The sequence below is a fragment of the Eretmochelys imbricata genome, chromosome 10 (assembly GCF_965152235.1).
Source record: "Eretmochelys imbricata isolate rEreImb1 chromosome 10, rEreImb1.hap1, whole genome shotgun sequence".
NCBI classification, from domain to species: Eukaryota; Metazoa; Chordata; order Testudines; family Cheloniidae; genus Eretmochelys; species Eretmochelys imbricata.
In genome coordinates this window covers 78,309,132-78,334,568 of record NC_135581.1, presented here as the reverse complement: position 1 = coordinate 78,334,568, position 25,437 = coordinate 78,309,132, and the positions used below count along the sequence as shown (strand labels likewise).

Below are 25,437 nucleotides of genomic sequence, written 5' to 3'. Positions count from 1 at the left end.
CTGTGCTTGGTTATCAGTTATTGGGCACCGCTATACTATTGACAGGTGGTGACTTACCAAGACTGTACCCCCTTTTAGGAATGGGAACTCTCTTTTCACTATGTTTGTACAGCACATAGAACAATGGATGCCTAATCCTTGATTAGGGGCTATCATAATAGACTATTCTCAGTGGTAGCTGAGGACAGGACAAGGAGTAATGGTCTCAAGTTGCAGCGGGGGGAGGTTTAGGTTGGATATTAGGAAAAACTTTTTCACTAGGAGGGTGGTGAAACACTGGAATGCGTTGCCTAGGGAGGTGGTGGAATCTCCTTCCTTAGAAGTTTTTAAGGTCAGGCTTGACAAAGCCCTGGCTGGGATGATTTAATTGGGGATTGGTCCTGCTTTGAGCAGGGGGTGGGACTAGATGACCTCCTGAGGTCCCTTCCAACCCTGATATTCTGTAATTCTGTGATTCTATGATAATACAAGTACTACTAACACATCATCATTAGTTTATTGGGCATGCCACATTCTTTCTCCTCGTGCAGGATTTCCTTCCATCTCATTATATTCGATGAGAGCTTTATTCATGGAAATAAGAATCAGTTTAACAGTATAAAAATAAATAAGGCATTAACTTTACAAGGCAAACATGGGGCATGCTCCAGCTCCCACTGACGTGCATCAAGCCCTTCATGAGGTGAATATGTTGGGACAAACCCAGAGAATCCATAGAGGATTGAATAGTAATTTGCACTGGATGGACACAATAACGTACCTCATCCTGGCCCTGAGCCCAAACCCATTGAAATGGAAAGTGTCCCAGTGATTTCAGTGGACGTTGGACCAGGTCTCCTTCTGGAACTCTGCCCTCTGTTGGTGAGCACTGACTGACATCAGTGGTCCCATTTGAAGTCAATGGGATAGCTCATGCAGTGCTTGCCAGTGTAACTCAGGGGCCCACAATCAGGCATGTTGCCCTTTTGAGAAAAAGGGATAAGGGATCATTCTTCACCTTCAAAAGTTAAATCAGAAATAGGTTTGGTCAGTTTTATTGAAGGCGTCAGGACACTCCCTAGAAATGCTCCCTGTAGGGAGAACAGAAGATGTTTCTGTATGCCTGTGTGTGCAGTTTCCAGGTTAGTATGTTTCCCATTGGGTTTCCCATTGACTAGGCGGGCTTTGATCCGCTCGTGCAATATGTCTAGTGTGCTGAGGGCGCATGGCAGCTTGGGTGTTACTGCTATCTACACAAGACCATATGGCAAGGGGAATTCACAAGCACTTGAAACAAAATGGATATTAATGAAATACTTAGAACCAAAGAGCAGGGTCCAGGGGAAACCTTCCCAATCCTCCAACCGCCCTGTGCTGGGGCTTTCTACCAAGCGCTATTCAATCAGCTTAACAAATCTGTATTTAGCATGTTGAACTTGAGACTGATGATTTGGGGAGCAGAGGGGTTTAAAGCAGCACATATTTAATGTATTGCTAATAGCCTCTCCCATCTGCCCAAGCCCAACTGGAATCAGCAGGTGAGCGACCCTGACACATACGTAGCTTGTTCCTTAGCAGATGCACATTGATTACCCTTGACACATGTAAAAGGAGGTGGGCTTTTCTGTGCGGGAGAGGGGTATTTTTAGGGATGGGAAAGCAGAGCTAGGGGATACGTGATTTTCTTGGAGTTTATATTATATGGTAACTTGAGGGATCCTCCTGTGTATATGGTACTAAAAATGAATCATGAGCTAAATAGAGGCTCTGAGGTGTTTATTAGCCCAGGTTATATTTATTACGCAGTCAAAAGTTAGCACCTTCCAATTAATTAATAGTAATAATTATTGCATTCTGGTGATGATGATTTATGTAATGCTAACGGCATGCCAGACACTTTACCCACAAATGATTATTACTCTTATTGTACTGCAAAAGCTGGTCTTTCTTCTTCTTCGCTGATGCTTTGAGAGTTATCCTTTGCTGACAGCTGGTTGACATGAGAAGCCCAGGCGCCCCCAAGTGTCGTGGGCATGCAGGGCCCAATCCTACAAAGTCCTGAGCACTTTGTGGGACTCACTACAGGCCCACTGGTTGAGGAGGATGCTTGTTGCAGATGCTCATCACCTCCCAGGCTCAGGGCCTGTAGTAACTAAGTTTAACAGCAGAGGAATGTGCATGTTATGTGGTTGTGCAGAACTGAGGTAGATGTGTGAGTCAGTAGTTTATACCCATGCTTTTCTCCTTAATGTAACGGAGGGCAACCTATATCCTAATGAGAGTCGTGACCAGGAAATAACAAACCATGGGCTGTTGTCTTAAACTTGTCTTCTGTTGAAGGATATCCCCAATCCTATCATGATTGTGTGTGACTCCTTGATAAGCATGGCCATCTTTAAGCAGTTCCTGGCCTTTCCTATCTTCCTCCAGAGTGTGATGCCACATTAGCACAGGGGGAATCTGTTTTTTTCCCAAATTACTGCAAAACCCCACTGCATCATGCTAACAGTTTGGGAGAGCTAAAATAAGGACTGATCTGAACATTTGCCAAAAGGATCCCTCCGGACAATGTTCCCTTTCTATTGTTTTTCTTTGACTGGAATGAATGACGGACAAAGCTCAGACTTGTGTCATGGTGGCTATCATGCCGGAGGCTGATCACCAGTGCAGCTCCATCAATGGTTTCAGTGGTGGGAACACTACTGTAGATCATAATAGAATGCCCTAGACCCTTCCTCTCCAGATTCCCAGCCAGGACTTCCCTCCTTGGTTTTATAGTGAGCCCAGTGCATGCTGGATCAGGGGTTTAGGGGATGCTGTGTGTGATTGATGTGTGTGTGATTGATAGCACTCCTAGTTCTGTACTTAACTAGTGAGTTCCAGTGTCTTGCTCTGGGCAGCTTAGAATTTGACCTGTTGTCTCTTTGTATTCACTAAGTCACCAGTTCTCCTTTCTGAATAGGTTGTTGCCTGTACAATACTGAACTGGTCCCTCTGCTGCTATTAGGGTGATGGAGAAAATATGCACTAAAATTGGCACCGGCATCATCTGTTGGTGTTTGCCAACCTCTGTTGCTATCAGTTCTGATCCTATCATTCTAACAGCTCTGACTTTATTGGGGTTGTTCCCTTTCCTTTTGTGATGCTGGAAGGCAGAAACTTGAAATGATAGGAGGCCACCTGGAGTATGTGCCAAGCAAAAAAATCGGCTGCCATAAAATGGTTGCCAGCCTGTTCCTTGCACTCTTTCAGTAGAGAAATGAAAATAAAGTTAATGGGGAAGTTAAGTCAAACATACAGACAGGACGTTTGTGGTGGACATGGTAGAAGGGCACTGACAGCACTGGAATGAAAAGCGCAGAGACAAGACCTTTTCTGCTCTGCAGCCGAATCCAACGCCTACTGAAGGTGATGACAAAGACAGTCAATGAGTGACACTGCAGTGTTGGAGCATCCTACTGGCCCCTGCTGTGATGGTGGTCACTTCTACACGTGATTGCAGCGCACGTAAATTGTGTAATTGCAGGCCTCCCATCCCGCTTTCTTTGCCCAGGTGCAGGGTTAGCATGTGCAAATGCCTGGTGTGCAAACATCCTTTCTGCACACCAAGGCACGGGTCCAGATTCAGATATGACCCTACAAGCCGCTTTTGTTTGCTGTTTCTTGTCAGGTGAAGTGGTGGATATTTCCGCCAGGCTGGGTCATTGTGACCTCTGCTGGCAGTGCGCCCTCTCAGCGCTGAGCTGTTGTGATCTCATTTCATGTCTTTGTTTCTTCTCTTCCCTCCTCCAGCTATGTCGGACTTCCATGTTCACCCTCAGAACGCAGTCGTGGAAGAAGGAGGTGTCGCAAGATTCCAGTGCCAGATCCATGGTTTACCAGAGCCCTTAATCTTGTGGCAAAAGAATCAAGTCCCCATCAACACGGACAATGATAGGTAAGAGACATAGAGGTAATTTATTACTGACCCACACCTACATGTTGGAAATAGCAGGCCAGAGGCTCTCTTGCTGGTAGAGGGAGATGCAAATGCACTATCTGGGCACACTGAACATCAGAGCGGGGTTCATCTGAGGGAAGGCTCTTCTTTTGTGTTTCTGCCTTGGAAAGGCATTGAAATCTATGCCATGAGTTCCATCCTCCCGGCCCGGGGTGCTGGAGTGCTGAGAGCCACTGAACTAAACTGTGCACCTTGTGTATGATGGAAACCACTTCAAGCCAGGAGGTGCGGCACCTCTTGTTCCAGCACCTATGGTTCTGGCTAGGGGATGTGCCAAAATAATGCTTCCTAAGGCTATCCCGGGGGCTGGGAACATACTGTCCTGGCCACCCAGTATAGCCACAATCACTTTCTGTAGGGCCTCCTCCTGAGCCAGTGTGGCAGTCACTGTCCTTTTTTTGTCTCAGACTGGAGAGGCTTTTTAATCAGATTGCCATGTACAATATCTATCTCTACACTTTGCTCCCACTGCAGGTTGATTCTCCTGAGCTAGGAGCCCTCCACAAGGGACAGCTCACAGAAGGTAGCGCTCACCAGCATGACAAAGCGTTGTACAATAAGATCCTTTTATGTTCTGAAGGTTTAAAATACAATCTAATCACTAGCCTTACCTTCCCAAATGAGCTACATTGTAATACCCCAGCCTTGGCAACGAGACCAAAAGAAGGGTGCCAACAGAAGATCTTTTTAGCTCTTTCCCATTCAATCCTCCTTAAAAAAAAACAAAATCACTTTCCACTTCTTGGCCCACCCCCCCCCCGAAAGCTTGAATGGCATGTCCTTGCTTCCTTTGTTTGACAGCCTTCCCCCTTTGTTTAGGAAGCGCCGCTAAGCCTGGTTTGATCTTCTGAGTGTGGGCGTGGAATGAAGGGACAGGTGGCAGGCCACCCTAGTCTTTGGGAAGAGTTTCAGCACGTAACAGGAAATGCTTGATGTGCTGGCTCCAGTCTGTGATAGTCACAGCTGCAGCCAAAGCACCACAAAGCAAGTCTTCCCGGAGCCAATCCATCACGGCACACCTTGATCATGACTTGATGTCCGCACACTGGGGAGAGATGAAACCAGGAAGCTGTAAATATTTTTCTGAAAGTCCCCTGTTTTTAAACGTCAGCTCAGCATCAGAATGTGGCTTGGTTCCTTTGGAGCTAAAACAAAACACACGCGAACCAGAACAATACTTGACCTTTTCAGCTGTACTGTGAATTTATAGAAGCACCCAAGAGACCGACCACAGAGTTTAAAATTGCAACGGTCTGATTTTCCTGGTATTTTCCATCTACCCTTTTGTAGCCTACTAGCATTATATCTACACTGCAATAAAAGACCCTGGGCATAGCTGGGTCAGCTGACTTGGGCTCGCAGGGTTTGAGCTTCAGGGCTATAAATCTGCAGTGTAGACGTTTGGACACGGGATGGAGGGGGGGCCTGGGGCTTGAGCTGGTGTCTGAATGTCTATACTGCTATTTTTACCCCACAACCCAATCCTGAGTCAGCTGACCTGGGCTCTGAGACTTTGAGCCGCAGGGTTTTTGTGGCAGTATAGACATACCCTAGGCTTTATTCTTCTACCTAACGCACTTTGAATAGTCCTTACTCATGTGAGTAGCTCCATAAGAGTGCTTGCTAGCAGGACGCATGACACAGTGGGACTGTTTAAGGTAAGTACTACTCAATGTGAGTAAGGGCCACAGAATTGGGCCTTAACATTTTTTGTGCTCATCAAAATGAGACTGTTAGAACTGGGTAGAGTAGGCCATGCCATGGGCAGATTTGTGAGCAAGTTGCTCTTGTATCTGTTGCAGAGATGCACAGGGTTGGAACTGCAGTGTCAGAATAGACTGCCAGATACGTCCACATCCCCAGACCGCTAACACTGGCTGCGCATCTGGCAGGGATTTGAGTGAGATCATCACACCTCACTTTAGCTGAGGCTCGAAAGGAACAGCCACAGAATCCAGGGCTCTGATAACCAAACCCGTTTGCCCGACCTTCCCTCTACTTTTCCTTGGGTGAAGGAGGAATATTCAGATGCTTACAAAGGAGCTAGTTTAGGCTCTTCCTACCTGTGCTGGGCATCCTGATTTTGAACGGATTCCGCTTCTTTTAGGATGAAGGTTGCTGTCATAAATATAAAGGGAAGGCTAACCACCTTTAAATCCCTCCTGGCCAGAGGAAAAAACCCTTTAACCTGTAAAGGGTTAAGAAGCTAAAGATAACCTCGCTGGCACCTGACCAAAATGACCAATGAGGTGACAAGATACTTTCAAAGCTGGAGAGGGGAGGAAAACAAAGGGTTCTCTCTGTCTGTGTGTTGCTTTTGCTGGGACCAGAGCAGGAATGCAGGTCAGAACTCCTGTAAAGGGCTAATAAGCAATCTAGTTAGATATGCGTTAGATTCTGTTTTGTTTAAATGGCTGACAAAATGAGTTGTGCTGAATGGAATGTATATTCCTGTTTGTGTGTCTTTTTGTAACTTAAGGTTTTGCCTAGAGGGATTCTCTGTGTTTTGAATCTGATTACCCTGTAAGGTATTTACCATCCTGATTTTACAGAGGTGATTCTTTTACTTTTTCTTCAATTAAAATTCTTCTTTTAAGAACCTGATTGCTTTTTCATTGTTCTTAAGATCCAAGGGTTTGGGTCTGTGTTCACCTATGCAAACTGGTGAGGATTTTTATCAAGCCTTCCCCAGGAAAGGGGGTGTAGGGCTTGGGGGGATTTTGGGGGGAAAGACGTTTCCAAGCGGGCTCTTTCCCTGTTATATATTTGTTAGATGCTTGGTGGTGGCAGCAATAAAGTCCAAGGGCAAAAGGTAAAATAATTTGTACCTTGGGGAAGTTTAACCTAAGCTGGTAAAAATAAGCTTAGGGGTTTTTTCATGCAGGTCCCCACATCTGTAACCTAGAGTTCAGAGTGGGAAAGGAACCTTGACAGTTGCCCAGAAGGTTTTTAACATTAGTTCAGTCCATAAATCGTGACATTTGTAATCTCTGACACCAATGGGATTTGGTGAAGAGAGTTGCTTCCTTTGTAGCTGAGTTGAAATTCTACATTAATCATGGTTGGTACAATTCTGTGTATAAATTGCATATAAATTTGTATGCTGAGTGTTACACTTTGAGGTTTTGAAGACAGAATAATAGCTTTGGAATTGAATCTTCTAATGTGGTAGGCAGATTGTTAACAAAAGTGAAGGCTTCTGGTGGTATAATTCATCCAAAATAAAGGACATTTGAAAGTCCCAGAGAGATTGCAATCAACTGCAGTACGTCCAAAACTGATTGCTGTCATGCTGTCTCAGAGATTCAGCCGAGCTCTTGGAACCCACAGTGAGAGCCGGTTAGAGACACTTAACCATATGCTGATCTAGAAAAGATAGTCTCAATCTTCCAGACAGAAATAATCATTAACTCATCAAAATGTAATGACCTACTACCAGCTAATTTAATGACATAGTTGTTTAAAAAAATGCCAGACAACTTATAATAAATATATATCTTTGAAACCCACAAACACACTCATTTAAGGTAATACAGAACTGACTCGCAAAGGCCAGAAAATTCAGACTTCCTAAAATCTACAAACTCTGTGTGTACCTCAGCCCATTGCCATAATAGATAGCATTACGGTATGCAAGGAAGCATGTTATTTAGAGACTTCTGCAACATCAAGTTTCATCCTTTGGGTTAAGGAGAGAAAAGTATTTTAGCGTTAGCTTTGAATTCCCTGGCTTTTATTGGTTTGTCAGATCACTCATGCTTTTCAGTCTAGGTTGTTTTAGTTGTTTTTTTTAAATTGTTCTATTGACATGTGGTATGAGAAGGTCCGAGGTTCATTCACACCCACATCATGAGGATCCACAAGACAGAGATTGTTTTATTGGCAGCTTCCATAGTAACAGACACATGGCAGAAGTTCTGGTGTTTTTGGCCAATGAATGTGGTCGACAGCCCAACACGTTCTAGATCATGAGACCAGGGGAGGGGGTGGACAAAAATCACCATTTGTGTAACCTGGTCCAGCTCCAGGAGGCCAAACTGAGCCATCTTGCACCACATGGAACGATGCTAGTGGGAAATTAGTGCTGAGGTCTGGTGGCGGTATTCTTTTGTCTTTCAACCAGTGAAATCTGAATAATCATGTTTTTGTCTGTGATGAGGCAGGGCTTCTCCCCAGCTTCCAAATGACTCTCTGCCATGCCCAAAGTCTCTTTGGAGCAGTTTTATTCCCAAACTGAAACCAACAAATAAAACTAGTTTCATAACTCACGTTTTGCATCTCAGGCTTTCGCTGCCTCCCCTCCCGGGGGGTGTCTGGCAGTCCTGTTTCCTGCAGCTTCCTGCCTCTCTCTCACCTGCTGACTCTCAGCCAGTTCCTTCTCACAGCCAGCCCTTCACTGGAACTTCCTTTAGAGCCCCAGGGGCAGCCCACCCCCTTAATTGGCCCAGCTGGGAGCACCTGTTCTGGCACAGGCAAGCTGGACTTACTTCAGTTACAGGGGCCAGCTGCCCTGGGACATGGTCCAATTTTGGTAACATGAAAACTACTGTTAACAAAGTCAAGAAAACGATGCAGTGCTCAGTGGGGACGATTTCTTAAAACCGTTCATATCTCGCTAGTTCCCTCTCTGCAAACATTCTGCTTTGCTGGTGACTCTTTATATCTCGTATAGCAAGATGATGGTACCTGTCCTGGGTACCAGGGACGCCACCTTTGACATGGAGCGTTCCAGTGGAACATGAGAGGAAAGCTCCTGCTAACGGGACGGTGTCAAGATTAAAAAAATCAGACCAGCCCCAACCTATTCAGTGTTTTATACACCTTCCTTACGAGTGTTACTACTGTTAAACACGTAGGAAGGGAGAATGTCTCTTCAAAGCGGAGGATAAATTCTGTGCATTATGAGACCGGAGATTAACACTGAAAGGTTTTTTTTAAAATATAGGCCCCGATCCTTAGGTCTGGTTGAGCTTGCTTGGTGCTGTACCGGATTGTGCAGCACCCGTACGTACCCCTAAACACTGGGGCTAGTGGATGGCAGCATGGTGCCGACTGGCCTAGGTTAGTGCAGCCTCACCTGGGACGTGCAGTTCTGCTCCCCAATCATGTTGCATTCTGCGACTGTTTTTTCGTTTGTTTTTTTTGTGTCCTCTAGGTACACGCTGCTTCCCAAAGGAGTCTTGCAGATTACCGGACTCAGAGCCGAAGACAGTGGGATTTTTCACTGTGTGGCTACCAACATTGCTAATGTGAAATTCAGCCGGGAGGCCAGACTCACTGTGTCAGGTTAGTAACAGTAAACGTGGTCTTTCACTCTTTCGCCTTCTATCTGTTGCTCTGAACCAGCTGAGTGTAACAGAACTTTTGTGATAACAGTATTGAAAAGCTTTCTTCTGTCCACAAACAGTACATTCATCGTTCCTGCTTGTTGTTAGTTTCTGCCAGATTGGTCCATGTGATAGCAAATAAACCTGTCTCTTTGCCTTTTAATTAGTGCCAACCATTGGGCAGGCGGAGGAGGGAGGAAGAGGAAAACATGAGTTGTAGAAGGAAGGAAGGGAGAATACATTCTTTCTGAAATGTGAAAGATTCCCCATTTCCTTACAAACTTGGTCTACTCTGGAAGTAACTGCAACACGCGGCGTGATCAATTATTTATCCAACAGGGAAATACATTCTAGTGTTACATTACATCCTGAGAAGTACTGACATTTCCAAAAAAGAGAAAAAAAAAAAAAAGAAAGCAAACAATTCTCAGAGCATTAAGGTGAGGTTTTATTTGGTTTTACTTGACAGAGGTGAAATCTGGCCCTACTGAAATCACTGGGACCAGGTTTTCACTCCCGATAGTACCGAAAACTTTAAGGGGAAATATAATGGCATATGAACTGTTTTCCAGAAAGTGAGTGTTATGTGCCCATACAGTTTTGGCACACTGCCACCTGTGCAAACAAACGATACCATAAGAAACACACAACTGCTTCCCTGCACAAATGGAGTATGCATGAGCTTTGTATGTGCAAATTCCTTCATTTTGTGATAGTGCACAAAAATGAAGCGTGCAGGTGATGTCCATGCATGCAGTGGAGGATGGATTGAATTACCTTTGAAAATATGGCCCACAATGTTTCCATAACTTCATTAGAGTCCAGCTTGTCTTGTCTGTAGTGTTTTGTGGGCCATCCTTTTTTAGACTACCCTTCTAGCACACAAGTAACAATCTAGAAGCCTCTATGAACAGTTGGCTCATTTTCTGCCAGGCCAACTGGCTCATCAGTTGGCTCAATTTCTGCCAGGCCAGTCAACCTAACATAAGTAGTGTAGCCTTCTCCTTAACATTTGATCCGATGTTGTTTGGCCACTCCTTTAATTTTAAGCAGTGTTAGTCTGCAAAACCTACTTCAGTGTTTCAATCACCCTCCCTAGTGTGATGAAAAGAAAATATGAAGTCAAATCATGCACCCATAACCCAGCAAGCAGCCAACAGTAGATGACAACTTAGAACTTTGTGCAGGAGAAGGCACTTTCTGTCCTCAGCTTCCTTTTAGAAAACATAGGTGGTTTGCTTCTTGGTGGTTTCAAAGTGTCAGAGGTTCTTAGTTTCTGTTGGTTTCATTCTTCCTGAATGGCCACTTCTGGGCAAATAACCCAGCAGTCTGGATTTCTTCTTGGAGATATAGAAACCTAATTTACATGTAAATTTCAGATAAGGAATTATACTGCAGAATGGGAGCCGATTTTCAAAAAATGCATATGTGAAATTGTGCATGGAAAATAGGTGTTCCAGAGAGAAAATCATGCATGCAGATGATCAGTCAGACACACGACTCCAGCTGGAATTTAATTAACCATTTTGTGAAGATACACAAGCAGGAATAGAATCCAGCTTCCTCTGCTGTACCTGTACAAGTCTGTAGAGCTGACAGGTGAAATAAGGCATACAACATATAATGGTCAGTTGAGCAAGCCAATCTGACCCCGATTATACCCAAGGAGCAGATCCATTGAGCAAGAATTTGGACATAGTCACTTTTGAGTGTAGAAAAGCACTCTGAACAAACCAATCCTGGAATTTTTGGAGCTTCATATGTCGCTTAATGTGATACAGCGGGGCAGGACTTTAGCCTTTGTAGACAAGCACCACATCTCATTACCAGAAGTCATGATCCTGTTGTCTCATACAGCTATGCCCACTGAGGCCCAGGACCTGCTGTCACCAAGCCTGCTGTAATCCTCGGACATGGCTCTGTGGCCAGTGATGTCATAGAGCTTGGGCTGTTCCTTTCCTGAATGCAAGATTAGTCTCTCGGCAGCATGTAAGAAAACAGCCTTTGGGAAATGGGGAGAGGCTGGGGCAGAGAGATGTTGCACTTTAAATCTGATGGGAGAAGAAAACGGCTTAACTGCTTCTGAAAGACCTGGTAGCATTCGAGGCCTGTTACAGATCTGCTTGCTTGATGTATGTGAACAGTAGCTGCACGGAGGGGAAAACGAACAATAAATTATCAGCGGGCTGAAGTTCTGTTTAACAATTTACTGCTCTGAGTTATTATTTCACTCAGGGAGTAAAGTGCTAGCTGCTTTCATCTGCCCATCTCTCACTCTGAATGGATGTTCCCCTGGTTTCCTTTATGTGCAGCGTTTGTGGTGTTTGTTTTCCTTAAAGAAACAAGTCCCATGATGACTAAGTCAACACTATGCAGAGTACGCTGATAGTGCTCTTTCACTAGTGGAAGTTACACCATTATCATCAGCGTGAGCACTACATAGACAGCATTTCAGCGTGGTTTCACCGGTATAGGCCTTGCGTCAGCGTAAGCGCATGGGAGTTGCACTGCCATAATAGAACTCAAAGTCACCTCGCAAACCTTTGCATCTTCTTGCCCTTGGATGTGATGGTGGCAGGGGGTAAGAATTACACCGATTCGTGTTCTGCCCATCACCTCCATAGTTGGGGCTGTGAATCTGTCATTTGTCCACCTGCAAAGAAATGGACCCAAGCCAGTTTTTTACTGGAGCCTTGGAACTTGGTTTCAGAACCAAGACTTTGCTAATGGACCAGAGGAGATACAAGATGAAGATGGTTTCTGACTGCAGCACCAGAACAGGATGGACTGTCAGTGTTTCTCACGGAGATGTTGGTAAAAGAGAGACACCTGATGAGCAGGTTGCTGGTTCAAGAAGATTCATCCTTTGCTGATGTTTCCCTGTTTCCTGGGAGCGTGGTGGTACCTCTCTGATAGAACTGCTTGCAGGATGCTTTCTGATCAGTTTTGTTGTCCTTGCAAATGCTTCCACATGAGATGGTTGTACAATAGGATGGACAACCTGCCTGCACCCCAACCGACCAGTTGGCACTGCTCGCCTCACTCTTAGACAGGGTTGCGGTGATGGAACTGGAAGAACTGGAGGATAGAACCACTGGGGTTGTGGACCCTAAAGCACGCTGTCAGTCTCACAGCTGTCTTCCCTCTCCTCTTCTGCAGCACTGGGGGTGGCCCCATGGCAGCACAATGCACAGATGTTTCTTCCATCCGATTGATTGGTTCTTTTCAAGTGCCTTCTTAGAGCAGATGTTCCCGTGTGGCTTCCCTGCCTCTCTGCACTGACACCTTTCCTACGCAAGTGCACACCGATGGCATTTCTTTCTCTAACAGAGTGCTTGTCCTTATTGATGGTGCCTGGGACCTTTACCAGCCTGATCATCCTTCTCTTCGATGCTGCTGCCACTGGGACTGAGTTCAGAGGTGGGGACTTTGTGCCTCAACCTCAGCCAGTTTCGTTTAGGAATTGCAGCTTTTCCCTTTCACTCCCCTGCGGTGTTTTGAAATGCATTAGGCTCTGCTTCTAGCTCACTCGCCTGGAGCTCTCAACCAAGAATCGCTCCTTCATTCCTGCCCCCTGGATCAAACGAATTTCCTGTGTGGTGCGGAGAACCTCCTGACGGATCGTTTGCCGAGATCAGCCACTCTGCATGGAAGGCTGGTGTTTTACGTTTCCAGCCACAGTCAACATAGGCCCTGCTCTGCGGCCCCCTGCTCTCTGCTTGCCCCTGTGCCAGCACCACGGGAGGTACACTGCGCTCCGGTTACTTCTGAATTGGAGGCGATGAAACCGTAAGTGGCTCCCATCGGGCTTTGGCAGCCCAAGGAGCACGGTGCGGAGCACACGGGAGCACACGGGCTGTGTTGTGACGTGGTGTTAAGGGGCAGTCTGCCCACATACGGGCAGAGTGGAGTGGTGGCAGTAATATGTAGCGTGCCCTCTGTTGTACCTGTTCACTAATGGATATGCAGGCCAGCCCCCAACCTGCCTGGCCAGGTCCCCGCTGGGGCTCTGACGTAGTGCTGGCGATGCTTGCACGTTGCCACTTGTGAACAGAGAGCAGCATGCTTCCTGGCCCCCGGGTCAGAGGCATGGGGAAGAAAAAAGGCTTATTTGCATTTTGTATTTCCTGAGGCATGACAAGGCAAATGAGGTGGACTTCATCCCGTGTTCCAGCAACACAGAGGAATGAGATTGCACTGCCCTTATTTTATTATGGCACATATAGTGGTCTGTGTCCCGTCTGCGCCCCCCACCCCCCCCAGCTCTGCTTTATTTACTCCAAGTCTCTGCCAAGAAAACATCCCTGGATCTTACACCTTACTGGGCTGTTCATTCCTGTTCTCATGGTGAAGACAGACACCCCTGTCATTCGATGGACATTTACATCCAGACTGGATAAAGCAGGAGGGAAGACACCATCAGGAACAATCCTGTCTATGAAGAGGGAGGGATAAGATGATGTATGAGGAAAACCACTTTCCATTGGGATAGAGGGGCTGGTGCAGATAAGAACTGACACACACCAGGGCTCATCACTTAAGCTGAGCCCCAAATGGATCCTTCTGGGGTTCAAAAGAGTTTGGACAGCTTTTAAAACAGTTCTGTTTCATTTTGGCTGCTGACCCTGCCCTTCCATTTCTGGTTCTGGACAGTACTGTAGGAATCTTGGGAAAGTGCTTTATTTCAGCCTTGGCCAGAAGCGAGAAGTACCAGGAATCTTGGGAGGGAACCTGTTCTTGTGAGATGTCTGACCCAGTGTTGCAAATCCAGGAGGGTGCATGATTTGCATAAGGTACAGTGAAGTATTTGAGTTGGTCTTGGGGTTAAAACATGGCATGGGGGGCCAGGAGAACTGTGTTCCTAGCCCAAATTGGACCAAGATTTTAAAAAATGGGAACTGGAAGTTAGGTTCTCAAGGTAATATTTAGGCATTTTAATAAGTGATGAGCATCCATGGACTTCAGTGAGAGATGCTGCATGTTTTTAGTGCTTTTGAAAACCAGGACTTTTTATTTAGGGAGCCTAAGTAAGAATTGAGGGGTGCAATTTTCAAAAGCATGTTCATCCTACCTAGCTCTTAGACAGAGCTTTGCATCAATAGATCTTAAAGTGCTTTACAAAGAAGATCAGTATCCTTATCCCTATTTGACAGGTTGGGAAACTGAGGCACGGGGAGGAAAATAATTTGCCCAAGGTCACCCAGCAAAGTGGCAGCAGAGCTGGGAATAGAACCATGGTCTCCTGAATCCCACTTCAGAGCACTAGGTCACACTGCCTCCTCTCTTCCTATGGAAGTTGACAATAAAGCTTCCATTGACTTCAGTGGGAGCTGAGTGAGGCCAGCGCTGAGTGCTTCGGAATAGGAGCCAAGCCTGGTGTTGTGATGCTGCGGAGAAAGGTGTTGAGATCCCTCGATAGAAAGTCTCGTTTTTCAAATCTGCTGAAGTTCGCCAGTTGTTAAATGTAATTAAGTGCTCTGATTCTCTTCAGAGATCGGTATTGCACAGGGTAGGGTGAACTGTACTTAGCAAGAAGCCAACTTTTAAGCCACACATACACAAAGCGATTTGGATCTTACCTCTTTAAAAACAACCCATCCTGTAGCTTTATCACCCCCTGTACAGCAACCATATACATGCTTAACAAATGATCCATTCATTTGTGGTTGCTTCAGTACCACTGTAATATCCCCTGACTTCAGCCCCCGCTGCAGTGTGAAGCTAAAAAGTGCAAGAGGAAATGAAATCTAGGAGGAAAGCTTTTGCAAAGAATTTCCAATGCAGCATTTCTGTTTGAATGATCTTTGCAGTCAGAAGAAGCTCCGTGTACAAGAGCCAGTAGTGGAGAGATCTGAAAGCAGAATACTCAATATTAGTCACAAATCAGACCCAAATGAGCCTGGGCTGATTTAATTATACCCTTCACCTCTTCCTACCCCCACTGCTGCCCTCCAACTCCTAAGGATCGAAATTGATGGACATATTTGTCCATGCAGGTGTACAGAATATTCTTGCCACCGGCAATGGATTGTTGAAATTCCTTAAACACTGCTTGACCTCAGTGTTTGTGGAGTATAACCTAAGCCCATGGAAGTGGGACTGCACCAGATATGGACTTTGGTCACTCTAAAAAGCACTCGTCGAGTGATAACACTAAGCCTGTGGGTTGTCATGGCTTTGGGCTGATTTTGCCTTTCTGGAATTGGGCCCAGTTTTTAGTAATGCCAAACTTTTATTGTGTGTAAGAAAGGATTGTATCGTATTGATTCCCACTGGGGTGCAATTTGTCTGACAGGTTGTGGGTCTAGTGCACACGGTATTATTTTGATGTATCGCATTATGGGTCGTGCCCAGAGGCTTCAGCCAAGATCAGGGCCACATTATACTGTATGCTGCATGGCCACATACCAAGCAACAGCGCTTGCCTTGAAGAGCTTGCAGTCCAACAAAGGAAGTATTGTTATTTCCATTTTACAGATGAGGAACTGAGACACAGAGAGGTTAAATGATTTACCCAACTACACACAGGGAGCAAAACCAGGAGTTGAGCGCAGCTCCTTACATCCACACACGGATTGGCTGATACGTTACTTCAAACCCCCTTTGCAGAGCAGACAGTCTCCTGGGGCGAGACGGCTCTCGCAGATGTTCAGCTTGCACTGCGTGTGGCTCTGTGGAAAGCTGCAGTGTGGGGAGTGCTGAGAAGCAGAAGTTTTGGGTTGGAAGGCATCACTGTTTTTGTTGTCTCTTCATGCATTCTTAGCTTCAAAGAATGGTACTGGGCATTCAGCAGCATTGCCACTCTCCAGCATTTCCAGGGTGACAGCAGAGACGCCTCGGTTTCTGATGCCTTAAGTGTACATCAGCTCTACCTTATCTCCCGACCTCCTGGAAGATGATGAAAGGTGCAGAAATCAGTCAAATAACAGTGCAGAGGAACACACCTCCTCCAAATCATATTTCAAATCTGTAGGAAGCATGAAAGGAAGGGTTGGTCTTATGAATATGTCACTGGGCTCTCACAAGATTTGGTTTCAGGTCCCCGCTCCGCAATGTGCTTCTTATGCAAGTCACCCAATGTCTGTGGGCCCCAGTTGCCTACCTGTAAAATGGAAATAATACTTTCTCTGTTTGTCTTGTCAGCTTAGACGATGAGTTCTTCGTCCTAGGAGTACGTGCATCATCTAGCACGGGGGTCTCAAAGTCCTGGCCCGCAGGCCATCTGTGGCCCGAGAACCTCCCCACTGCGGCCCGCCGAAACTTTAAAAAAAGCTTATTTCATCCGGCCCTCATGGCTACCGGCTGAGGGAGGGGGGCGGGAGGGGAGCGGGCAGGAGAGATTCACATGCCCCTCTCCCCAGAGGAGAGACCCATGCAGCCACGCTGCTGGCTCTGTCTGCTGCAGGCACCGCCCCCCACAGCTCCCATTGGTTGGGTCGCCGGGCAGAGTCAGCCAGGGCGGCACACGGCCAATGGAGCGAGGTGACATTATTGGCCCGCTGGGAGGATTTGAGGACTGGCAGTGGCCCTAAGGTAAATTGGGTTCGAGATCCCTGACCTAGCACAATCAAGTGCCGGTCTAGGTGCAAGTGTGATACAAGTGAATAATAATGGTACTGTAGCGCTGCCCACGAGATCTGTAACCTGTCATACAAAAAGCATCAGTGTGAATCAGTGTGGTCCATCCCTTTACTGCAAACCAGAAAGGTTTTCTGATAAATGTTAGCTGTTTGGCCTGAAGTCAGAGGTGATGTCAATTGTTGTGGAAGGAGCACCGCGTGGAACCCCCTGTAGTATTTCCTTGGGGAAATGTCCCTTTAAAAAAGATCCCCAGAAGGAGAGATTTAGAAGCAGCCCCTGTGAGCAACACCAGGGGTCAGAGGCAGGAGCTTAGTTGAGTTTGAGGCCAAAGCACATGGCCATAGCAGCAATAAGAGATGGCTCCTTTACAGGCAGATATCAGCTGTTCTGGATGCTGTGAGCCACGTCATGAAGCGGGGGAGGGCCTAGCATGTGTTGGGCTCTCACAGTCTAAAGTCCGTGGGTGTAACTTACGCACCAAGGGGGCAGCGAGAGGTGAAGCAGGAAAAATAATTTATATGAGGGCATACGAAGGTGAATAGTAAATCAGCCCCTTCCCTATTGGGTCTCACATCTCCTTACACTTTCCTCAGAGCTGCTATCCTTCCTCTAAGCCACTTCCCCTTTCCACCCACATCACATACATACATCAGTTTACACCCACCTATTGGCGTGTACTTTCACCAGTGTTTTTGTCACCTCTAAATCTGGTCTGTTCCTTTTAATGCTGCTTTTCAAAAGAGATGGCATTCAGTCCATGCCATTACAGATGACTTGGGCACCGCGTGCATTTCAGTTAAAAATTTGGCCGATCCATTGCCAGTCAATGCTGTTTTCTTATACTTTGCATATGTGTACAGTATGTGAATTGGATTAACAGAATGTGCTTGTGGATTGGTCATTGCTGTCAAGAGTGTTATCACGGAAACGTCAATATGCATATTTGAGGCACACTTCAACATACACTTGTTATATAGGCAACGTCCTTGTTTGGTGTGACTAGTTAGTGAATGCATATAATGAAATCATTCATTCTGGGTTACATGGGTCACATTCTGTTCCATCATGTAGATGAACTGAGCCCTCGTGGGTTATCATTGTACTCTATAGTGTCATATCTTGCAGTTAAGCACTAAGGCCTAGTAGGTCTCAGTTAACAGCGAGTATTTCTTTGCAGGCTCCCATTCTACAGTTTACAAGGATCCCATGATTCTTGTCGGCCCAGAAAACCTCACCCTGACTGTGCACCAGACAGCTATCCTGGAATGCATTGCAACTGGAAATCCCAGGCCCATTGTGTCCTGGAGTCGACTAGGTAAGCAATTGAGTGGCAGGAATTTAGCTTGGCACTGTTGATTGTCCTCACACAGGAAATAATTATGTGCCATTGATTATTTATTGCACAGGACAATTCAGCCTTCTCTTTACTGTTCAGGTTAATTGTAGACTCAGAACCCCTTTTATCTTTCTGTCTATGGTTTGTACTGCCTTCCGAGTTCCTATTTCAACTTGTTATTGAAGTGGGTTGGTTAAAGCTGTAAACGTTTTATGAAAGGTGATAATTTTATCTTTCCAAAAAGTGACAGCATTTTCTTTAGTTGCATCAAAAGCATCAACGTTGGCTCCAGAGAAGTGACTTCATTCGCAAACATGTCTTCCATGTAAAACAGACTTGAGAGAAACTGTCTGTCTATTGAGTGATTTAAAATAAAACCAGGGAATGGGAGTGGTTAATAGCTGCACACATGAAGCTCTGAAGAATACTCAGTGGTGAGGTCAAGAGTATTTGTTAATCAGCATGAAAAACTGAGCCACTGTCAAGTTCTATCGCACGAGTGGAGTAGTGCGGTGTTGTTTGCAATCGAAAAAAGAATTTTATGTTAAGCTCTGCCTGCTTGACGTTAGCCCAGAGAAATGCATACAGTGGAAGGGTGCTTTCACATTTAACTGCCAAGCAGAAATCTTTCCTGAATAAATAGCTGATGGCCTTTGTGTTGCACTCTGGTACCTGAAAATATATGTGTATGTGAACCGAACCAAGTGAATGTTTCCAGACCTTTGAGCTGTTCCTCCTCGGAGAAGCACATTGCAACCATTTCATTCTCACAAGATTTTCCCACCAGGATATTACATGTTCCCCAAAGTGGCTATGCAGGGTAATGGGCTACGTTTTTGGGAGTGAAACACACTCTGGGTAGCTATGCTCACCCTAGACTTCAGCCGCGCTCCTTGCTTTTTATTCATGAATCTCTGGTTCTCAGAACTTGATTAATGGTTGTTAGCTTCCCAGTCTAGAGCCTCCAGGGAAACAGCAAGAATACATTTATATAGTGGTAATCCAGAAAGATTTTTTTCACACTGCCTTTTCCATTCAGATGCTATTAATTCTATTCTGTTAATTCTAACAGATTCTATTCTGTTAATACCACCTACCCAAGACTGTCGCTAACTGACCTTTTCCCCCTGAGCAATAATCATCATACTGATGCTGTTTTAAAAACCTGCTGGATATGCTATGCCACGGTGTTGCAATGTTCTTTTGGGCACAAGGCCGCTCTACCCTGACTCTCAACTATAATAAACTACTTTATAATTGCCCTAATTATATCAGCTCATTGGCTTGTTCAAAACACTTGTCTCCATAGAATGGGGTATTAATGAAGATATAATAGCATTGAGCCATATTACCCCATATAGATTCAGTCCAACACTACTATCTATCAAAAAAGACCCCAACTTCTCTGTCGTGGCATTTGATGTAGAGCTACCGAGTCAAAAGAAAACCTCGCTATTTTTATTTCCACGTTAGTGTGAATGCTTTCCTCCCAAAGACTCAAATAAACTGGTTAGTCTCTAAGGTGCCACAAGTACTCCTTTTCTTTTTGCGAATACAGACTAACACGGCTGTTACTCTGAAACCATTCTTTTGTCTATTTCTACAATGATGTGAAAGGTTGCTTACGAGTTCAATGGATCTAGGGATCCCTTAGGCTCTTTTTTGAACTATTTCAATAATGTGAAAATATCAGACATAGTCTTTGGTGTTCTTGTGTCCTCACAATCAGAAGGAGGGGAAAGGAGACAACACAACTTTGAAAGGACTCCCAAGTAGGACAAAACCAGTTGAGGGAAGCCATGGGGGTTGACATCAAAGAAGAGGTATTTTCATGCCTGATTGAGTTTATACATGTGTAGCTTCCTCATGTATGAATTTTACCTGTCTGAGGCACCTCCTACAATGCTAGTTCATGAAGAGTAATTGCAGGAGGGCTCCTCTTAAATAACTGTTGAAGCAATACAGCTTGGAGAAAAAAACTTTCCACACGGAACCATAAACTATAAAATATATGGCAGTGAAGTCTTCAAGGTAGGCGGCCAACTTAGATTAGGCTCAGTTTCAGTTTTATTTAAATAAAAACGAATATAAATGAATAATTTGTGCACCATTTTTTTAAAAATCAGAAAAAGTCCCCATTGAAGTAGTTCACCTTTGCAGGATTTTGCCATTTCATGGGGGTCCTTTGTACCCCTCAGTTTTTATTTTGCTGCCATTTCAATGAAATGGCAATTGTTTTATTCAGAAATGAGCGCAAATGTGAATTTTTGCATTGTTTTGTGTGTAAAAGCTGTCTTCTCTTAAACAAATGGACCCACTTTTTGCTCTGACTTTGCCAAAAACCTGGCTGATTTTCAGTGGGAAATGGACCCAGTTTTGTTTGGGGGGAAAAATCATACAAATCATGGGTCAATTTTTGAATGGTATGCAATAAACTTTTACTTTTATTTCCTTGTGAATATTTTGTATCCCTCTACCACAAAGTTCTTGTGTCTCCCACTGCATGAAATGCTTTGCAAAGTGAAATGTTCATTAGAGGATTTGTTCCGAGAGAAGTGTAAAATCGTTAAGGTTTTGGTTTGTTCAAGAAAGATAAGATTTGTCCTTTCACAACTACACACTCGAACCTGATCCCGTAGGCGTACAAAAATGAATCTCCAGGGAACTTATTGCAAAGCCAGCAGAATGAATAATGATTTTTAATGTATTACATATCAGCTTATCCTTTAACTAACAAGCTGCTGATCTGGCCTCCATCAAAGATACTGAGACAAAATAACACGCTATTTAGAGAGATCTACAAAAGTGAGACAAGGAAGAAAGGGCAGTGATTATCTGATAGCGTTATACAGAACTTGTCAGAAAGGGTTACACAATGGGAAGGAAATTACTAAAGAGGGAGCCATTCAACACATAAACCATACAACAGTTGTAGGAGCCAATTAATTGGTAACTTATTGGACACAGAAGCTTGCAGTAGATGGCTGACTGGTTGACAGGAGCACCATTCCCTGAAGTGTTTAGAAATAATAGAGTAAATTTCACCACTTCACACACTGAATAGTCAACTGTTGCAATGTATTCTAAATATGCTAATACATGATGCCCAATGTCTGATGGAGTAGAAGACCTATGTGTCTAAAACGTAGAAGGCTGCTATGCCAGGATACAAAGAATTCACAAAAGACCTAAATGGTCAACATTAGAAAGTTGTTACTTTCTTTCTACTTGCTACTTATAAAAGAAAGGCATTCGCGTTGTTGCATATTCATATCGCCTGGCACGTTTTAACGAATTTCTGTAATTGGTGCTGATGTGCCAGTCATTTGCTTAGTAGACAGAACAATGGAATCCATTACAGTGAAAAAGCATCCCAGATACCTTTGAAAATTAAATAACTTCTACCCCAAATTGCAGGGATCTTTCCTCCAGATTTCACTCTAATGGGAAATTTTAAAACGTTATTTGTGCACTGCAAGGAGGTTCTTTGAGGGTGTCTCCTATTTGGAGTATAGCCAGCTTCAGTGTGAGCAGTGTTTACTAATTAGTAATCCAGCTGCTCTTCACTACCAGCCGAAACCCCCACCTTAAAAACAACATGCGTTTTAAGGCCCTATCAGTATTCCACCCTGCTGTTTGCTAGTTGGTTCACAGTGTTGTTTTGTCACAATCGCATCACTATAAAGTGAAATGGAAATGACCTAATTCTGAAGTCTCCAAGTAGGCACACAGACTTAGGGCTCAGTTCCTCCTATAGCCCCCGGGGAAGCTATGTGACACTGGGACTCATAATGGGGTTTCATCTCCTGCTCAGTCAGACAGCCTACTGGATGTCAAACGATGATCCGTGAACCACCCGTTCTAGTGGCTCATTGGTAGTTCTTTGATTCACTAGTCATCATTTCTGAGAGACTGTAGTCTAGCAGACAGTGAATGTCACAGGGTAGGAAGATGTAGGAGGTCCACAAGATGGTTTTTGTCTCACAAAGTCTTCCAAAGAATTAAAACATTCCAAAGCCGCTGGCATGGCTGATTTCAGAGGATGCAAAATGTCCTGCTTATTGTTGGGGTCGACTTTCTGGAAGGGACTGCTGCATGTAAATTTACTGGGCTCTTTGGGCCCCCATGAAAAGGAATGCTATTTCCAAACGCTGATCCTGAAAGGGTAAGGGAGGTGCTCGGTACCTTGCAGAAGGCACACAGTACCCTGTAGATTCGCATCCTGTCCCAGGCAGGCAGTCTGGGGATCTGAGATCCTGTCTCCATTTGAGTCTGGCTGATTGATTCCAAACTTCTGTAGTGTGTGTGGTGTGGTAAGTTACTGATGTTTGAGCCATTCCACCATCCGAGAAGAAACTGCAGTCTAGTCACAGAGTTTGGGTGAGAGCAGGGGGCTGGCTGCATGAGGAATACCACTTTCTCCTCCATGTGCTCTGGGAAAGGGTGTCTCAACTCTTCTGAGCTGGCATTGCAATGGGAAGCTATTACAGCACAACCATCGGTCTGCATGGTTGGGGAGTTCTCACTCTCATTTTGATGCATTGCGTCTTGTCCTGTGCCAAGAGTGTGAGCTCTTCAGGGCATCTTTTTATTACCTGTTTGTATAGCGCCAGTGGGGCCCTGGTCCATGGATAGGCTTCCTAGGTATTATCACAAGCCAAGTAATGGTACGTTCATGTTCTGTTTGTGTTCGGGTTTGCCAGACTGGTTAGACTTGCAAGGCTGACTTCTTTGGAGATTGTCTAGTTCCCATTGTTTTAAAGGGTGGATAGCTCTGCAGCAAACTTCGGCAAACAGGATACAGTGAACAAGCCTGTCCAGATTGCTCTCTGTTGCTCACTGATTCAAAATAAGTTAAAGGTCACATCAAACATTTCACTCCTGTGAGCCCCTGTAGCTTAGAGAGCCGAGCAGCAGCGTTTAGAGCAAGTTAGCTGGGGCAGGATGTTTTTCCTCTTTGTGATATAGCCTAATGCAAGGGTTTTCAACTTTTTTTTCATTTGCAGACCCCTCAAAATTTCAGATGGAGCAGGGGACCCCTTTGGAAATCCTAGACATAGTCTGCAGACTCCCCGAGGTCCATGGACCCCCCCAGTTGAAAACCACTGCTCTACTGAAAGATGGGGGCCGGGTGATTAAAGTTAGGAGCGCAGGTTTCCTGGGTTCTGTTCCTAGCCCTGTCACTAACTCGCTGAGACTGTGGGGTTTCCCTGTCTGCATAATGGGTTTGAGAATATGTGTCGACCACGCCAGGGGGTTGCGAGGTGCAGTTCATGTGTGTGGAGCTCCCTGTGCTCCTCAGAGGAAAGGAGCCGTGCTTGTGCCAAGGGTTATTTTTGTGCTGTCTCTGTGACTGTGAGATGGGGCTTGATGATAACACTGAGGGCTAGATCCGCGTGCGCCTCACTCCAGGAGAGGGTTCATGGCTGTGAATCCTGAGTTGGGGGAAGCACCACACTCTGGCCCAGCTGGGGACCTAAGTCCCTTGGAGGGGTGGGGCGTGGGCCACACCCACTCCTTGACATTTCTTACACTACGTCACTCAGGGCTGTGAAAAATTTTATACCGTAATTAGGTCGACCTAACCCCAACTGTAGATGCAGCTAAGTCTCCTTCCATCGACTTAGCTACTGCCTCTTGAGGGGATGGGTTTACTACAGAGATCATAGAATCCTAGAATATCAGAATTGGAAGGGACCTCAGGAGGTCATCTAGTCCAACCCCCTGCTCAAAGCAGGACCAATGCCCAACTAAATCAGGAACCCTTCCATTTCTGTAGTGTCTACACTACAGAGTGTCGCCGTAGACAGACCCTGAGAGAGGGAGTGTGAATTGAGCCAGCAAATGCAACCTTTTATGATTATTAGAGATGGCAAAACTTGCCTGACTTGAATGGTGGATGCAGTGTAGTTGTAGCCATGTCGGTACCTGGATACTAGAGGGACAAGGTGGGTGAGGTAATATCTGTTATTGGATCAACTTCTGTTGGTGAGAGAGAGAGAGAGAGAAGCTTTTGAGCCACACAGAGCTCTTCAGTACCTTTCCCAGAGCTGAAGAAGAGCTCTGTGTGGCTCGAAAGCAGGTCTCTCTCACCAGCAGAAATTGGTCCCATAACAGATATACCTCACCCACCTTTTCTCTTGAATGGTGAATATGAGCTGGGAGAACTTTATTTTATTTTTTTTGTTTAGAAAAGAGATAAATTTAGCTGGCAGGAGAAATTTCCTCAAACTCTGACACCTCTAATTAATCGATGGGCTCTGTAGAGACAAACGGAAACATATTGACACTGATATTTCGACTGTGCGGCATATCTGACGCAGCCTGGGTCTTTTATGTAGCACATGGTAAATAGCGTAATAACCCAGGCTGGCATTCAAGTCATATTTCTGTGTTATTTCTTAACTCATGTATACAATCATACAGCCTACCTGCCAGGTACAGCCTGCTCACATATTTCACCTGTCCTACTTCCTCAGGAGAGAGATTTGATTTTTACACCTATTGTAAATATGGGCTTCAAAAAAGTCTAATTTAAAGAGGAAATCAAGTTCAATTTGAATTTAATTCAGACCTTCTTTACAGTTTGGTTTACATGATGTTATTCAAAAGGAACCGACCCTTCTTATTGCTCATTAAACACTGGACAGGTCATGCTTTACTGTCCTTTTTTATGGCTGAGCAATTTCCTGCTGCAGCACATCGGCCATCTATACAATTATTTAATGACATTGTTTTTCTCCGTCTGAAAGACCTGAGCCCCTTTCACTGTAACGTAAATAATGAAGTGTCCAGGGTCTGCCTGCCTGACGGAACAGTGAAACCTCTGAGTTAAACATTTCCTGTAAAACATTGCAAAGATCATGGGCAGAAGATGCTTCTGCAACTTTCAGGGCACGTCCCCTGTTTTGTGTCTTTCAATCCATAGTACCTTTTCCCACCGCTCTCTGTCAAGGTGCTGTCTGAAAGTAGACTATTTATTTCTGCTGGTCTGATGGGTGAACACATACTGCAGGATCTGCTGATTTATTTATTTTTTTTAAAATACCTGTTTTTTTGTCTAGTGTCATCTCTTAGTGCTCCTGTTCTTGAGGACTTAAGCTGTCTTGGTGGTTTGGCTCCTGTGATAAATGGTTTTGCTTTCGGTGTAAACGAAATAGTTCCTGGAGTGAGGAAGAAATTGCGTGCCTAAACTTAAGTAGAAACAAACAGAA

The 25,437-nt window shown here is 45.0% G+C and overlaps 1 protein-coding gene across 1 annotated transcript in view; it reads left to right on the top strand.

Annotated features, from left to right (window-relative positions):
• Window positions 1–25,437, top strand: part of IGDCC3 (immunoglobulin superfamily DCC subclass member 3) — a 183,415-nt gene that overhangs the window by 95,482 nt on the left and 62,496 nt on the right. The window contains exons 3-5 of the mRNA XM_077829340.1: window positions 3,772–3,916; window positions 9,135–9,265; window positions 18,065–18,202. Coding sequence (XP_077685466.1) covers window positions 3,772–3,916; window positions 9,135–9,265; window positions 18,065–18,202 — 414 coding nt within the window. The remainder of the gene's footprint in view (window positions 1–3,771; window positions 3,917–9,134; window positions 9,266–18,064; window positions 18,203–25,437) is intronic.